At 41.2% G+C, this 14,248-nt stretch overlaps 1 protein-coding gene across 2 annotated transcripts in view; it reads right to left on the bottom strand.

Moving 5' to 3' along the window:
• PTPN18 (protein tyrosine phosphatase non-receptor type 18) overlaps positions 1-14,248 on the bottom strand; it is a 162,721-nt gene that overhangs the window by 77,904 nt on the left and 70,569 nt on the right. For both annotated transcript variants that reach the window (XM_073599772.1, XM_073599771.1), the window contains 4 exons: positions 8,547-8,585; positions 8,109-8,177; positions 7,426-7,488; positions 5,142-5,284 (listed from right to left, as the gene is read on the bottom strand). In XM_073599772.1, the coding sequence (XP_073455873.1) occupies positions 5,142-5,284; positions 7,426-7,488; positions 8,109-8,177; positions 8,547-8,585 (314 nt within the window). The remainder of the gene's footprint in view (positions 1-5,141; positions 5,285-7,425; positions 7,489-8,108; positions 8,178-8,546; positions 8,586-14,248) is intronic.

The following is a 14,248-nucleotide window of genomic DNA, read 5'->3' as shown; positions in this document are numbered from 1 at the left end:
TACAGCATCTATTTCATGTACAGTTTTTGCAAAACTTGAAGGAAAAGTCACCTGGATCCACACCAGACACTGCAAAAATGACTAAATTAAAGAAATCTCTGTGTTTGATTTGTTTCCCTCTTGTGATCACAGTCTAGGGTACTTTTTGATTAAATTACTTTAATTGTAAGGGATATATATATATATTTGAAAAGTAGTTTAGCCATGTTGAAGTCATATCTTGTCTTTTGTACGTCTTCCATTTTATGTAGAATTGTCTGTGTTTACATATGCTGATAAGTCAGCATGCCAACAATTAAGCTAGAAGGCCATTCTGGCCACAGGAGTGTACAGCCAGTACTCTGTAAATATGTCTTATCAATCATTTGTTTTTCACAATGAAAAGTCATTTGGTAATGAAAAAGTTGCTCAGCTATTATTTTCTCCACAATGGAGTTTTTTTTTTTGCCTCTTTGGCCAGGACTACCTCCACCTAAGCATGTGGAGGTTCCAGGTTAAAGGTGATAGCAGGTATGGTTAGTGATCAAAATATTGATCAAAAGAGGGGAGACTGTAATGGAAATTTGTAAGTTCTGTATATAATTGTATTGTATTTTGTATGTATTGCACTCTGCCCTCACTGTGCACACGGCACTAATAATGTTTTCAGTAAATGTTTACATTCTTTTGAGTCCTGATTAGAATAAGCCTGCCTATGTAACGCCCCTTGTTACGATAAACCTACAATTGTAATATTAATGTGATACCTACGTAATCATGTGCATAAAAACCTTCAATTGCGTCATAATAAGGCAGAACAGTAATTTGGAAAGATGCTGAGCGTATCTTTTGTGTCTGTTCCCTACTGCAGTAGTTATTATTAATTTGGAACCACTAATCAATATGAGGATAGGAGTTGCCTATCATCAATTCAACCGAGTCAGCCTTATTAAAAGGAAAACAAGCATGATGTGGCCTAAGCAAAGTCCATGGCTATTCAATTTTAAAAGAGTTGTAAAGGCAGAAGGTTTTTTATCTTAATGCATTCTATGCATTAAGATAAAAAAACTTTTGTGTGTAGCAGCCCCGCCCCCCCCCCCCCCCAGCAACCCCTAATACTTATCTGAGCCCCTTCTCTCTCCAGCGATGTCAAGGTCAGTCAGCTAATCAGGGGAGAGAGGGGGTGGGGCCAGGTCAGGGCTCCGTGTCTGAATGGATACACGGAGCTCTGACTCGGCTTGGGTGCCCCCTCTAGCAAGCTGCTGGCTGAGGGGCACTCAAAGGAAGGAGGGGCCAGAAGCAGCGAAGAGGGACCCGAGAAGAGGAGGATCCAGGCTGCTCTGTGCAAAACCAACCGCACAGAGGAGGTAAGTATTACATGTTTGTAAAGGCTCTTGTTTTTATTTTTATTTAAATAACAATCACTTTAAATATAGTTATACGTCGGTCCCTTTAAACGTGCATGCCCGCTTCACAATGGGGGTTGCCGATGCTCGTGACCGGCGGTCACTTTGACCGCCGGCCACAAGCAATCGTGGGCACGAGAGGCAGAACAGGGATGTGTGTGTGTGTGTGTGTGTGTAAACACACATCTCAGTTCTGTGAGGAGAGGAGAGGAGAGAGAGATTGTGAGTTCCTACGAACTGGGAACCACAATCTCTCATCTCCTATAGTCAGTCCCATCCCCCACAGTTAGAACACACACATAGAGAACACAGTTAACACCTTGATCGCCCCCTAGTGTTAACCCCTTCCCTGCACCGATCGCTGTATAATTGTCAATCGACCCAAAAATGTGTCAAAAGTGTCCGATATGTCCACCATAATGTCACAGTCTCGCCACCATTAATAGTAAAGAAAAAAATAATAATACAAATGCCATAAATCTATTTTGTAGACGCTATAACTTTTGCGCAATCCAATCAATATACGCTTTTTGTGATTTTTTTTTTTTTATTACCAAAAATATGTAGAAGAATACATATCGGCCTAAACTGAGGAAAAAAATTAGCTTTTTTTTTTTTTTTTTTAAAAAAAGGGGCTATTTATTACAGCAAAAAGTACAAAATATTGTGTTTTTTTTTTTTTTCAAAATTGACGCTCTTTTTTTGTTTATAGCGCAAAAAATAAAATCCGCAGATGAACAAATACCATCAAAAGAAAGCTCTATTTGTGGGGAAAAAAAGGGCGTCAATTTTGTTTGGGTACAGCTTTGCACGACCGCGCAATTGTCAGTTAAGGCAATGCAGTGCCGTATCGAAAAAAATGGCCTAGTCATTGAGCAGCCAATTCTTCCAGGGCTGAAGTGGTTAATGCAGCATACCCAAGAGGCTCACATTTAACCTTCTTTTGATCCCACTTCGATCTGTTCAGCTGCAAAGCCCCTTGGATTCTAAGGACACCGAAGTCATAACTGACACAGGGCTAGGGACTAATCATGTGACAGCAATTGGCCCATAAATTAAGGTGCATATTTTTTCATGCCCAAAGTACTAGGTACTTCCTTCAGCAAGCAGCCCTGAATGGAGCAGTAGAGGAGTGTAGTAACAATAAGTACTGTATGTGCTGTTGTGGGTGTGGGGTTTAAAGCAAAACCGGTGCTTTGCTCTGCATTAGATATAGCTCCTAATTTAACTTATTTTTCCTGAGAGGAAAGCTCAGAAGCTAAGATTCAGAGCTGGGTGGACTCCCTGTGAACTGCATAATCTCATGTTAATTTAAATGCTCCTGAGTGTACATAATATTATGAAAGAAAATAAAACTGTAATTAGGCCTAAGCTGCTTATATCATTTTTACTAGCTCAGCTGTGCTTCTAAAAGTGCCTGAAATGAAACTAGTAAGAGTAGCAATCAGTCCCTCACTGATGAAACAGTCTATTTATGAGGTAAGCTACACAGTAATAGCATGTACTAGCAGGGCCGCTGATGAGGCGGTACAACTGGTCCAAATATGTACTGGGCCCAGGCCTCATCAGCTAAATAGAGGGGCAGCTTTACTGTTCATTTCCAATATTTCTGAACAATATTCTTAAATGAATAAATTTAAATAAAGGATTTTACTAGACCAGACCCCCGCTCCTACTTGCTTACCAGGACTTAAACTACATTTCCCTAGGCCCGATCACATCAACAGAGGGGCCCAGGAGGTGGGAGCAGAGGAGGGACTTTTTTTTTTTCGGCAGATAAAGTCAGTGCTGCTGTTCCACTGCAAATTGGGAAGTGTGGGTTCGGGGGCCCCATCAAAAAGGCTATATTGGAGCCCCATGATTTCAAACAGCAGCCCTATGTAGCAGCATATAGCAATGAATGGTGCATGAACACAATGCTCCAGCTGAGTGTGATTTATCCCTATTACATGCTATTGTATAGCTTACATCCAGAGGAAACCTTTGCTCCATCAGTGAGTGAACAATTGATACTGCTACTAATACATGGCAGCCACATTCAGTGCCATGTTTCAGCAAGCAAAATTTCCTGTGTAAAGGGAAGCAAATTTCCTGTGTAAAGGGAAAGCAAATAATTAGAAGACTGTTATTTGATGCTGTTATATGTACTAGGAAACTGGGAGACAGCATGTGAGATTAACATACATCCAAACAGTTGACAGGGGGGTTGGGGGGTAGTGGCAACAGAAAAATTAAAGTGTTACTAAACCCAGCACTCCGTATTCACTATAGCTGGTCTCCCACAGTACACAGAACATGGAAATGCAATAATGTTATTAAATATAAACTGCTAAATACCTTTTCTCATCATCATCAGGAAATTTTAGGGGACAGTGGAAGAAGGGGAGGATCAGAGAAGGCAGGATCAAACAGCCTTTTACACAATGCAGAGGATTAACCCCTTAGGTTCCACAGTGAATATAACAAGCATGCTTTACTGTATATACAGGCTGATTTTAATGTTGTAAGTTTAGTAACACTTTAATAAAAATAACGAAAAAGGCTTAATGATGTATACAACGTTGACACACGCTTAGCATGTAGAATAACATGGAGAGGCATTTTTAAGCTGTACAAAAAACACTTGATGCCCTTAGGAGCAGCTGTAAAAATATCCAGTGTGCATGAGGCCTTAACGTGATACTAAAGGATCATTTTTTTTTTTTTAAAGAACAAACATGTCATACTTACCTCCACTGTGCAGCTCATTTTGCACAGAGTGGCCCCGAACATCCATTTCTGGGGTCCCTCGGCAGCTCTTGTGGTTCCTCCCTGCATTAGATAACCCCCTTGGAGAAGCGCTCTCCCGAAGGGGTTACCTTGTTGGGGCACTCCCGAGTCCAGCATTCGCCGTCCATAGAGGCCGAATGCAGGACTCGGCCCCGCCCCCGGAATCTGCATCATTGGATTTGATTGGCAGCAGCGGGAGCCAACGACTGTGCTGCTATCAATCTATCCAATCAAGCGCCGGGAACCCATGGAGAGAGGGATGGCGGGGACGCGCCGACGGAAATTCAGGGCTCAGGTAAGTAAAACGGGGGGGGGGGGCTAGGGGGCCGATGACTGCAAGGTGTTTTTTCACCTTAATGCATAGGATGCATTAAGGTAAAAACAAACACAAGCCTTTACAACCCCTTTAACTATAGTTCCCTGTACAAGCTTTTATTAAACTATAATAAATTTCTACTGTATGCTACTACATCTTTATCACTAAGGCCTCACGAACACAGGGCGTTTTAAAAAACAAGCTGCAAAGCCAGTACCTTGGCCAGGAAAAAGCGGCTGTAAAAACGCACTTTTAGAAGCATTTTGCATTGGCGAAAATGCGCATTAGCGTTTAGCAGAGTTTCTCTGCCCTCTTCTATTTTCAACTCCCAAATCCAACTACTACAGCTTAAAAACGTTTAACGCTTCTAAAGTGCGTTTTTACAGGTGCTTTTTCCCGGCGTAGGTACTGGCCTTTGCAGCTTGTTTTTTAAAACTCCCTGTGTTCATGAGGCCTTAGGGATAAATATGTACTAGCATACAGTAGAAATGTATTAGTGTTTAATAAAAGCTTGTACAGGGGACTATAGTTAAAGTAACTAAAGTGTCAAAGCTAAAAACTGAAATCCTTACATAATCCCAAACTTGACTGTTTTTCTTTAAGGTGAAAACAAAAAATTGCCCAGGCACCACATTTTGCACTGATTGCAGCTCTTCCAGAGTTGGTCTAACCTGCAGTGCACACAAATTGGGGCACTGTTCTGTCCTTGATGTTGACGCACTAGTTTGATCATCTCAAGGAAGCAGGAGTAAGAGTCTGGAATCCCACGATCAGGCCATGCGATATACTGGAAGTGACCAACTTCCCGGGCTTCCTACAAAGTAGAGAAAGCAGCAGTCAGAGAATAGGACTTTTCATCAGTGCAAAGCAAATTAGAGCCGTATTTAAAACTGAAGATAGTTGCATCCCATTTCCAATTCAAATCCACAAATATTAGGTTTATTTTTTTATTTTTAGGATAGCGTGTATGGCCATTCCTTTATGCCTTTTGCTATTTTACAATTCAGATACAGCCTAATATTATACAGTCTTTTATTCCAAACTGCATATCGCTGTTTTAAGTGTGATGACAATCAAAGCACAATGCATAGAAACAATGCAATTAGAAAAAAAAAATATTAGCCTTTCGCAAGCAGACCACAAAACATAGCAAACGCAATTTCATCCTGCCATGTACCTAACCTAGTGTGACTGGTGTCCTCTTTTTTTTGAATGATATTGAGTCAAAAAGCTGGCCATAGACCCATAGAGGGCTGAAAGACATAAATCTAACAATATCCTCTATCAATGCTAATCAGGGCGGGTGGCCAAATATCATATCAGATTGGAAGAAGGTGCTGTTTGGCTGACAGTTTTCTGTTCGAATTAAAAAACCGAAGGTTGTTGGACAGAGTGGTGCGCACAAGGTCACCCACCGGTTAAAATTTGCTCAGTATATGGCCAGCTTAAAGTGATTGTAAAGTCTATTTTTTTTCTATTAAAATAACAAACATGTCATACTTACCTCCCCTGTGTAGATTTTTTGCACAGGGCAGCCCGGTTCCCCCTCTTCTCGGGTCCCTGACTGGAACTCCTGGCCCCTCCCTCCTGTCGAGCGCTCCCACAGCAAGCAGCTTGCTATGGGAGCACCCGAGCCGAGCTACAGTTCTGTGTATCCATTCAGACAAGGAGCTGTGGTTCAGCCCCGCCACTCTCTCTCCTGATTGGCTAACTGAGTTTGATTGGCAGCAGTGGGAGCCAATAGCGCTGCTGCCGTGTCTCAGCCAATCAGGAGGGAGAGTCCCGGATGGCCGAGGCACTCGTGGATATTGCTGGATAGAGATGGGGCTCAAGGAAGTATTAGGGGGGCTGAGGGGGCTGCTACACACAGAAGGGTTTTTATCTTAATGCATAGAATGCATTAAGATAAACAATCTTCTGATTTTACAACCACTTTAAAGGCCCGTACACATGATCAGAAAATCTGAAGTTAAACTTTGCCCGATGAACGATCTGCCTATTTTCTGATCGTTAGTATGTTGCTTTTGACAGCCGATTACGAATTTTCGTCAGACAAAAACTGGATATGCAGGCTCCAAAATCTTTGTCTGATGTGACCACAACATCCAATATTCTTTTCATTAGTATGGTTTTCGCCCCAAATAAAATCTGAAGAGCAAGACTAGGCATGCTCAGAAATGAAAGAACACATACAAAACAATTCAACACATTACGTCACTTCTGACGTTGAATTCTGTCGTATGAAAATTTTCTGATGGTGAGAACCCTCTTCATTTTTGATTTGAGACTAGCATGCAACAAAAAACTGACGAAAATTCGTCCGATAATCTGATCGTGTGTACAAGGCTTAAGTCTCCAAAAATACAGTGTTTTCTGGACCCAGCACCTGCCTTTGTAGTTTACTAAGGAGAAGGTAGCACAGCACAGAATCAAGAGACACAAGCTCACAATCCCACTCAGAAGCACCGTTCAGTTAAGTCTATTCATTCCAAAATCGAATGTTAAAAGAAAACTAAATTCTAAGGTACCGTAATTTTGGAAGACATTTGTAAAGCCTTCGAATTTACTGAGAACTTTCATACAAATGTTTGTACAAACAGTCATTTGAAAATCTACTAGTATATGGCCAGCATAACAGATCTAAGTAGTGACAGCAAAGCATAATTACAACTTTTTAGAAGCTGATATTATTTGTTTCTGAGTAACAGTGATGAAGGCAGAAGACAAACTGGAGAAAGACACACACACAAAAGTGAGGTGGAGAGGTGTGAGGACTCATTGTGGTCATGTATTGTCCAGTTATTTGAATTATTCAGAATATTGGCCACATGTAATACTGCCTCTAAAGCCTGGTACACACCCCAGAAACACCCCTGATATACTCATCCATCCAGTTTGAGATAGGTCTATGTCAGGACATTCTTGCTCTCTGAGGCTGCTTAGCAGCACACTCACCTCTTGATAGATCACCTTTAGGTTCCTAAAGACCACCTCCGGATTCACAATGACCTTCGCCACCTAACAAAACACAACACATTAGGAGAAACTAGGATGGTTTGGGGTAAATTCTGGGTCAAGTCTATTTGGTGCTATCGCCTAGTTCTAAAATGGAAAATAATTTTAAAGTATATCTAAACACAGAAACACAAAACTTAATATATTGCAGCTTACCAGTCCTTGGTAGCTGGTAAGATTTGATGACTGCATTAGGTCCCATTCACTCTTACACTTAGGGACAGACTATGAACATCTTGCAGGAAACTTATACAAAGGAATGAGAGGCGGACAGCACCCGTAGCCATCTGCAGCTGTTCATTTGTAATCGTACATGCAATAATTACCTGAGGATGAACGGCCCTGGATGCAACACTTTTTTTCCAGGGCCAATCATCCGCAAATAATCACTGCATGTCTGATTACATGCAAACAGCTGAGACTGGATGCAGAGGCTGTCAGCCTCTTATTGCTTTGTTCAGGACTTTCTGCCCACAGCTCCACTGCGTCTCCAGCAGCAATTCGTAGTCTTCCTGTAATCACAAGTGTGAACGGGGCCTCGGTTATGTCTTTTCTGCTCTGTAGGCCTCAGGCAGGACCTGTAGCAATATGCATTCCTTATATTCACAATTCACTATACTAACCATGCTAACAGCGATTGGTCCATACTGGATGGGTTCCTCATCCAATGGCCAGTAGCGTTCACATTTTTTCTGCAAAAGAGATCCTGGTCAATTTATAACAAAAGAGACCTAACAAAATTTGTGGAGTCAGGGCACATTTATTAAGCCAATACAAAAGACTGTGTTGACGTACAAAGAATCATCTCCCTCATATCAGCCAATCAGAGTGTTTTCCTTACAATGCTAGTGTCTTATTTCTATTCTCACCATGAATATAATCCTCACTGCGTTTGAAGAGCCTCTCGAATTTGCTGCAGCCAGTTGTTTGATCACACAGCCAAAATACCATATACGTTCTAGTAAATTCTTGCTCTGTGTTTACCTGAATTGGCAGCGGGTGTATCTGTATGTGACTGTGATGGGGACAATAGTGTACAGGCTCTTTCAGCAATTACTTACCTTTCCGTGTTCCACTTCTCGACATGCCATTACTATAACCTATAAGAAATGTGACACATTGATGAGCATGACAGGACTATATCATGTTGTTTCAAACATTACCAAAGCTAAAGCTGTAATGTACACATTGTCAAAACTGAGCTCCAGGCAGATATATATATATATATATATATATATATATATATATATATATATATATATAAAAAACACTGGAACCAGTTAAATATAGGAATTAAAAGTCATCTAAAGCTAAAACCTTAAATTTAGGCATGTTCACACTTGTGCAGAGACTTGTGATTTTCCGTACTTAGGGTGGGTTCACACTACCCGCAGTAAAAAAAGTTCTGTTTTCCTCTGAAGATAGTGATCACAGCTGGTAGACGGTGTATTGCGTTTTTATAATATAAGGCACGGTACGCCACCCCCACCTTTTTTTTTTCAAAACTTTTATGGAATGTATCTTATGAAGAGCTGAGTTTTTCTGTATAAGAACACAGAGTGAAATTTCAGCTTCTCGCCCCCTTTTTTTCTCACAGCTCAGATAAGCTTTTTCAATTCTGGACTCTGAACGGATATAGAGAAGAGAAGAAAGCAGATAAACAGCTACAACCTATGTAGGAGGATTTGTTTCCTCTTTGTGTATTACCTGGGGCCAGTCACTTCACTGGGTAAATGTTGAGGTTTACAACCAATTTAAATACTACCCTTAATACTACCTTAAATTGAAATATGTGCTAACTACATAATACATCCAATGCCCCTTTAAGACCCATCTACTGTTTGTGAAATATGACCACACCCACTATTTGATGTGATTTGGAGGGTGTGTGGGGGGAGATGATTTGGGGGGTCCTGGTTGAGTTCCAGCACCTATTGTTTGAGAAAAAAAGCCCTGGTGATAGACCAACACAAAGTGGCATATAATTGTGAAGTGGAAGGAAAATGATACAGGGTTTTCAAAAATTTTTACAATTAAATATGTTGTTGTCCTGCCGGAAGGTGAACCTCCGCCCCAGTCTCAAATCTTTTGCAGACTCTAACAGGCTTTCTTCTAAGATTGCCCTGTATTTGGCTCCATCCATCTTCCCATCAACTGTGACCAGCTTCCCTGTCCCTGCTGAAGAAAAGCATCTCCAGAGCATGATGCTGCCACCACCATGTTTCACGGTGGGGATGGTGTATTCAGGGTGATGTGCAGTTAGTTTTCTGCCACAGTTCAATTTTGGTCTCATCTGACCAGAGCACCTTCTTCTGCATGTTTGCTGTATCCCCCACATGGCTTCTCGCAAACTGCATAGGGGGTTTCTTTCAACAATGGCTTTCTTATTGCCACTCTTCCATAAAGGCCAGATTTGTGGAGTGCACAACTAATAGTTTTCCTGTGGACAGATTCTCCCACCTGAGCTGTGGATCTCTGCAGCTCCTCCAGAGTTACTATGGGCTTCTTGGCTTCTCTGATTAATGCTCTCCTTGCCCGGCCTGTCAGTTTAGGTGGATGGCCATGTCTTAGTAGGTTTGCAGTTGTGCCATACTCTTTCCATTTTCAGATGATGGATTGAACAGTGCGCCATGAGATGTTCAAAGCTTGGGATATTTTTTTATAACCTAACCCTGCTTTAAACTTCTCCACAACTTTATCCCTGACCTGTCTGGTGTGTGCCTTAGCCTCCATGATGCTGTTTGTTCACAAAGGTTCTCTAACAAACCTCTGAAGGCTTCACAGAACAGAATTATTTATACTAAGATTAAATAACACACAGGTGGACTATTTACTAATTTGGTGACTTCTGAAGGCAATTGGTTCCACTAGATTTTAATTAGGGGTATCGGAGTAAAGGGGGCTCAATACAAATGCATGCCACACTTTTCAGATATTTATTTTTAAAACATTTTGAAAACCATATATCATTTTCCTTCCACTTCACAATTATGTGCCACTTTGTGTTGGTTTATCACATAAAATCCCAATAAACTGCATTTATGTTTTTTGGTTGTAACATGACAAAATGTGGAAAATTTCAAGGAGTATACTTTTTCAAGACTCTGTATACTGTGTTTTGTGCGTTTAAAATTCAGGAAAGTGTATTAAAAAAAATGCATTTGAAAAACTGCTGTGAAAATACTGCGTGACATAAAAAAATTGCAACACCTGCCATTTTATTCTCTAGCGCCTCTGCTTTTAAAAAAATATATCATGTTTGGTAGTTTTAAGTAATTTTATAGCAAAACATATTGATTTTTACATGTAAACAAAGAGTATCAGTAAAAGGCCTGGTCTCCAAATGGTTAAAAAAGAAATATGCATGCAGGTTAGATACTAGGGGGAAGGATGAAAAATATCTGGGGTCCTACTAGATCACAGGCTGAGCAACAGCATGCAATGTCAAGCTGCAGCAGGCAAGGCTAGCAAACTGTTTAGAAAGTGTATCTACTCAAGAGATCATACTCTAATTCTACCACTTTACAAGACTCTGGTTCGGCCGCATCTTGAGTATGCTGTCCAGTTCTAGTCATCAGTCCTCAGTCCAGCTAATAAGGGCTGGAGGACCTCAGGACTACAAAACATTAAACTTATTCTCTCTGGAGAAGAGAGACTTAAAGCGGAGGTCCGCCCACCACTGCAAAAATTAAAAGCTAGCAGCTACATATACTGCAGCTGCTGGCTTACATTAATGGGACATTTATCTGTCCTGGAGTCCAGCGATGTCAGCACCGAAGCTGATACTCCCATCAGCTGTTGGGTGCTGCCGCTGCCATTGCGGGTATGGGAACCCAGCAGGGTAGCCTTATGGCTTCATGCCAGGAACCCTACTGCGCATGCGCGAGGCTCTGCTCCTCTCTCCTACTGGCCTGGTGACTGGGGGAGGAGGAGGAGGGAGCCGAGTGGTGACGTCAATAGCCACGGCCGTGGCTCCTGGAAGTGGGAACAGGATACCTGTCAAAGACAGGTATCCTGTCCCCCCTCCGAAAGGTGCCAAATGTGGGGGGGGGGGGGGAGACACAAATGAGCAGAAGTTCCACTTCTGGGTGGAACTCCGCTTTAAGAAAGGATATGATCACTAAATACAAAACCTTAGATGGTGACCCCAGCATTGGGAGGAAACGGTTTAACCTAAGGTCTCTAAAAAAGACACGTGGCCACACAATGAAACTGGAAGTGAAGCAGTTCAATCTTAAAATGCATAAGGGAATCTTTACAATTACAGCAGTAAGGATGCGGAACTCCCTTCCACAGTTAGTGGTGGAAGTGTAGATAAATTCAAAAAACTTTTAGATGTGTTTCTTAGGGAATGAAATGTACAGAGCTATGGAAAAAGGTAGTGACATAAACGCAAACACACACACACACTCAGGGTGAACTGGATGGACTGATTTACCCTACTTCATGACTGGGCCGTTTATTGCGATACTGCACTGTGTTATTTTAACTGACAATTGCGCAGTCATGCAACACTGTATGCAAATAAAATGTATGTAATTTTTTTCCCACAAATATAGCTTTCTTTTGGTGGTATTTGAGCACCTCTGTTTTTTATTTTTTGCGCTATAAACAAAAAAAGACCGACCAAAAAAAAACCCAATATTTTAAAATTTCTGCTATAAAACATATCCAATAAGAAAAATTTGTAAAAAATCTATTTTTTTCATAAATTTGGTCATTATGTATTCTGCTACATGGTTTTAAATAAAAAAAATCCCAATAAGCATATATTGGTTTATTCAAACGTTCTAGCATCTACAAACTATGGTATATATTTATGGAATTTTTATTTATTTTTTTATACTAGTAATGGGGGCGATTAGCAACTTATAGTGGGATTGCGATATTGCGGTGGACAATATCTGACACTTTGAGGGAACCGATGACACTAATACAATGATCTGTGCTAAAAAATATGCACTGTCATTGTACTAATGACACTGGCTGGGAAGGGGTTAAACATCTAGGGCGATCAAAGGGTTAACTGTGTGCTTAGCCTGTGTTTGTGTTTACTAGGTGTGCTGCTTTTACTAGGGGAAGAGATGGATTTTAGTCCCTGCTTTGTGGGAACACAAAATCCACTATGTTTACATAGGAAGAGCTCCATTCTGAGTCTCTGCCCGATAATCGTCACCCGGCACCCGCAGATCAACTTCTGTTGTGAATAATGACAGCAGAAGTGGCAGGCCGCTGCAGGGCCCCCTGCAGGTGGAAGTGCAGGATCACGTACTATATATATAATGTGATCTGGTGCAGAGCTGTGTGAGCACATAAGTAAAACACATTTTCTTAGATATGGGAAAGATTAGAACTTATGACACTGTTTTTATTGCTGTCTGTGTTTTTCTGCCCAGATGGCAACTATTTTCCCCCCATTTATTTTGCTGTGTCTCAGGGACAGGAAGAAAAAGAAAATCTTCCCAGTAGGGTTACAAAAAACAAAAGTTTCTTCTTTATCCAAAACTAAAAAAATAAAGAAAAATGCCCAGAGTTAGGCTTAATGATAGAGGTCCAGCGGGGCACTAGGCACTCTATATGGGCATGAAGCCACATGTAAAAAAAAACATCAGTTGATTGTAATGAGCTGTTTCAGAGACTTTCCTTTGCGCTAGTTGGTTTTACTGTGAACGAGACCATATTCTTTTGTAAAGAAACCACAATGCAAATATATATATTAATAGTCATGTCACAGCTATTAAAGGAGGAAGTTTGAGAAGAGAATACAAAGTCCAGGTCTGGCTAGCTTGTTTCTGTGCTTAAAGAAAACCTGTACTGAAAGAGATATGAGGAAGGGGAAGTACCATTCTTAAAATGTTAGTATCAGAAGTCTTTGAGGTGCAACATACATGCCAACTAGGGAGTCAAAACAAAGTCAATATTGAAACCTTGGGATCAGCGTGACAAGCAATTTTTAAAAGGAGAGGTCAGCAGCAATTGTAGAATCCATATTCTGCGTGCACAGGTTTCTTTTGAAGCTGAACTCTGAGACCAGCAAACGTTGTCTAAATACAAGAGCCATGTGTATTCTTACAAAGATCTAGGGGGGCTTTGTATATTTCTTCCAGATCTGTGCAGTAATGTTTAGTGAAACTTTTCCTTTGTACAAAAGCTTCCTGTAATAAAGACCAGTCACTGTTGCTCTCTCTCCTTGTTCAGGGTGACTGGTCTTGTCTCCACCCCTTCTCAGGTTATCCAAACACAGCTTGTATTGCACAGCTCCAACCTCTGCACAGACTATGTACAGCACACTAATGATGTCGCTGCTACTTTTCCAAGGTAAAATCTTGGTTTCCAAAGGCATTTGGTGCATTTATATCCCTTGTGGGTATTGAGGAATTTATTTCTGTAGCAAGGTTCCAGGCCTCCTTTGGTCTAATGAGAACCTCTGGGGCCAGAGATAGCTGACATCCTTCTGTATATGGTGGGTTGTGCGGCATAGTGGGTGCAAAGGAGTTAGAGTCATTGGGCGCCAGACACTTCTTGAATGCAAAAGAGATTTTTATTTCCCTTAACAGAACTTTGGGAGAGAGGGTTAGGGCCATTACACCCTTAGGTAGTTGCAAGATTAATTGGCAGACTCCAAGATTTCAATAGGAGAACAGCCTTGCAGTGAAAGGCATCCAGCAAGACGCCCCATCTGCATGTGTAGGAGTGCTGTCTCCTATGGCAACAGTCTAACAGTTCCTAACACAAAGTGTAACAGTTCCTTCACTTCCTTCAC

The sequence above is a fragment of the Aquarana catesbeiana genome, linkage group LG09 (assembly GCF_042186555.1).
Source record: "Aquarana catesbeiana isolate 2022-GZ linkage group LG09, ASM4218655v1, whole genome shotgun sequence".
Classification (NCBI taxonomy): domain Eukaryota; kingdom Metazoa; phylum Chordata; class Amphibia; order Anura; family Ranidae; genus Aquarana; species Aquarana catesbeiana.
This window is presented reverse-complemented; position numbering and strand designations above follow the sequence as displayed.